The sequence below is a fragment of the Otolemur garnettii genome, unplaced genomic scaffold (assembly GCF_000181295.1).
Source record: "Otolemur garnettii isolate 467f Iridium unplaced genomic scaffold, OtoGar3 scaffold00116, whole genome shotgun sequence".
NCBI lineage: Eukaryota > Metazoa > Chordata > Mammalia > Primates > Galagidae > Otolemur > Otolemur garnettii.
In genome coordinates, this window is record NW_003852511.1 from 5363913 (window position 1) to 5366293 (window position 2381).

General features: G+C 40.6%; 1 protein-coding gene across 1 annotated transcript in view; it reads left to right on the forward strand.

Annotated features, from left to right (window-relative positions):
- Nucleotides 1-643: 643 nt before the first annotated feature.
- The window catches only part of SFI1 (SFI1 centrin binding protein), a 122985-nt gene continuing 121247 nt past the window's right edge, over nt 644-2381 (forward strand). Inside the window, exon 1 of the mRNA XM_023517675.1 lies at nt 644-766. Coding sequence (XP_023373443.1) covers nt 669-766 — 98 coding nt within the window. The 5' untranslated portion in view covers nt 644-668. The remainder of the gene's footprint in view (nt 767-2381) is intronic.

The window sequence follows — 2381 nt, forward strand, 5'->3', positions numbered from 1 at the left end:
GGGCTGGGGATTCGAACCCGCCACCTTAGGTGTATGTGGCTGGCGCCTTAGCAGCTTGAGCCAGAGGCCCCGAGCCTATGTATCTTCTATGTGAGGTTAGGAACATTGCTTTAGATGCTGGAGATACAGCAGAGAGAAGATCAGGTACAACTCCTGTTTTCTTGGAATTTGTAAAAAAAAGAAAGAAAGAAAGAAAGAAAACCCACAGAAAACTAGAATTTTTTTTTTTTTTGAGACAGAGCCTCAAGCTGTTGCTCTGGGTAGAGTGCTATGGCATCACAGCTCACAGCAACCTCCAACTCCTGGGCTTAAGCAATTCTCTTGCCTCTGACTCCTAAGTAGCTGGGACTATAGGTGCTCACCACAACACCCAGCTATTTTTTTGGTTACAGCCATCATTGTTTGGCAGGCCTGGGCTGGATTTAAACCCTCGAGCTCAGGTGTATGTGGCTGGTGCCCTTAGCCACTTGAGCCACAGGTGCTGAGCCATAGAAGAAAATATTTTGAATTAGAGAGTTCCCATGTTCATCTAGTTAAAAAGAAGGAGGAGACAAAGAGCTGACATGTAACTGTTTAGAAACATGACTCCTAAGAGGCTGGAGATAATTTAATATCTCTCTCCCCCTTTTTCTTCTAGTTAGAAGGGGAAGGTAAAGACTTTTTTGTTCATGAAGAATCTGATTACTAAGAAGTGCCTATCAAGCCACTGGTTGAATTTCCATGAAAAAGTGATTAAGCAGGGAATGGAGAAAAAGGTTGATTTCTGGTGAGTGGTAAGACTTGACAAAAAAGATAATTGAAATGATGGTCCGTATAAAAGTCTGTAAACATTTTTTGTGTGAAAATAATACATTAGCAATAAGTACATAAATAAATTTTCTAAACCACTAGTGAAGTAGGAGCTATGAGTTAGGATTTTTTGGTCATTGATATTTTAAGTTTCTCATTTATAAGAAAATACACATTTCATGCATTATGTTATAGTCAAACACCATTTTGAATGTATGGAAATATCTTTCATTAAAATTTTGATTTTGGCCAGAAGTGAGAATGATTTTCCTGAGGTTATGAGTTATATCATCAGGGTTGGCTGGCTCTTGTATGTTCCCCTGCTTATTGATGGTGGTTGCTTTCAGCCTGCAGTAAAGTTCTTTTCATGCTAAATAGCAAAATCTAACTCTGGCTAGTCTAGGCCAAAGGAAAAAGACAGAGACTGAGGTGTTAGTTCTGTGAACTAACAAGCTTCAGACCCTCGGTGGGCGTATGACTCAGCTGGCCAGCTGTGAGTATCCCATTACCCTGGACATGGCCATTGGTTCAGGGGTGGGCATTTAACCTCATAGGGCCAGAGGCTTTTTCTCTAAGGCAGAGACTGTCATTTAAAGAGAAAAGCCCATCCAATACTGAGAGTGCTATTATAGCAGTTGCAGTCCGCATCATGCAGAGCAATAGGGAGCCTGTGCTGTGGTCGGTAAGCCTGTTAGCACATTCAGAGAAACAGGGAAACCTTCCAATGTTAGGAGACCAGTTCTAGTCCTGGAAACACTTTCTTACTATCTTTCCAAAGTAAATGAGCTAGGAAATTACCTCTTTGTGCCAAATATCTTCTCCAGTTTAACACTTCACATCTAATATTCACACTTATCTGTATCCAGGGACCTCTCATGTCCTGTTGGGTTTGGCCCTGGCAAGAGATAGAAAGGAGAGAGAAGAATGAGGCTGGGGTATTTATAGCCTTGGCTCTCACCTTGCAAGATACTTTGGGTTGGCTTTTCTCTCCAGTGAAGTTCACTGACTCTCTGTGACTCTCTCCTGCTAGGTTCTGGTAGTTGTTCTATCCCCCTTTTTCCCCATGGGCCTAGAGGTGGTACTAACTTAGCTTCTACTTCCTTTGAGTTCCTGCATTGATCCTTGTGGTTCCTCTATACTCAGACCTTTGTACATATGCCATTTTCAAATTATCCTGTTTTTAGCATGTCATCTATTTTCCTTGTGACCTTTCAGAGTTTTTATCATGAATGGTATTCAGTTTTGTCGAATAGTTTTTCTGCATCAATTGATGATTGTGTGGGTTTTGTTCTTCTATTAATAGGGTATATTACTCTACCCTATTTTTAGGTGTTAAACTAGCCTTGTACTTCTGGGATAAAGAAGTCACTTGGTCATAGTGTTTATATGATATGTAGTTTTTATATGCTGTTGGATTTGGTTTGCTAGTATTTTTTGAGAATTTTTGTATCTATAGTCATGAGGATTTTTGTTTGTTTTTTGAGACAGAGTCTATTTATTTATTTGTTTTTTTGAGACAGAGCCTCAAGCTGTCCCCCTGGGTAGAGTGCTATGGCTTCACTGCTCACAGCAACCTCCAACTCTTGGGCTCA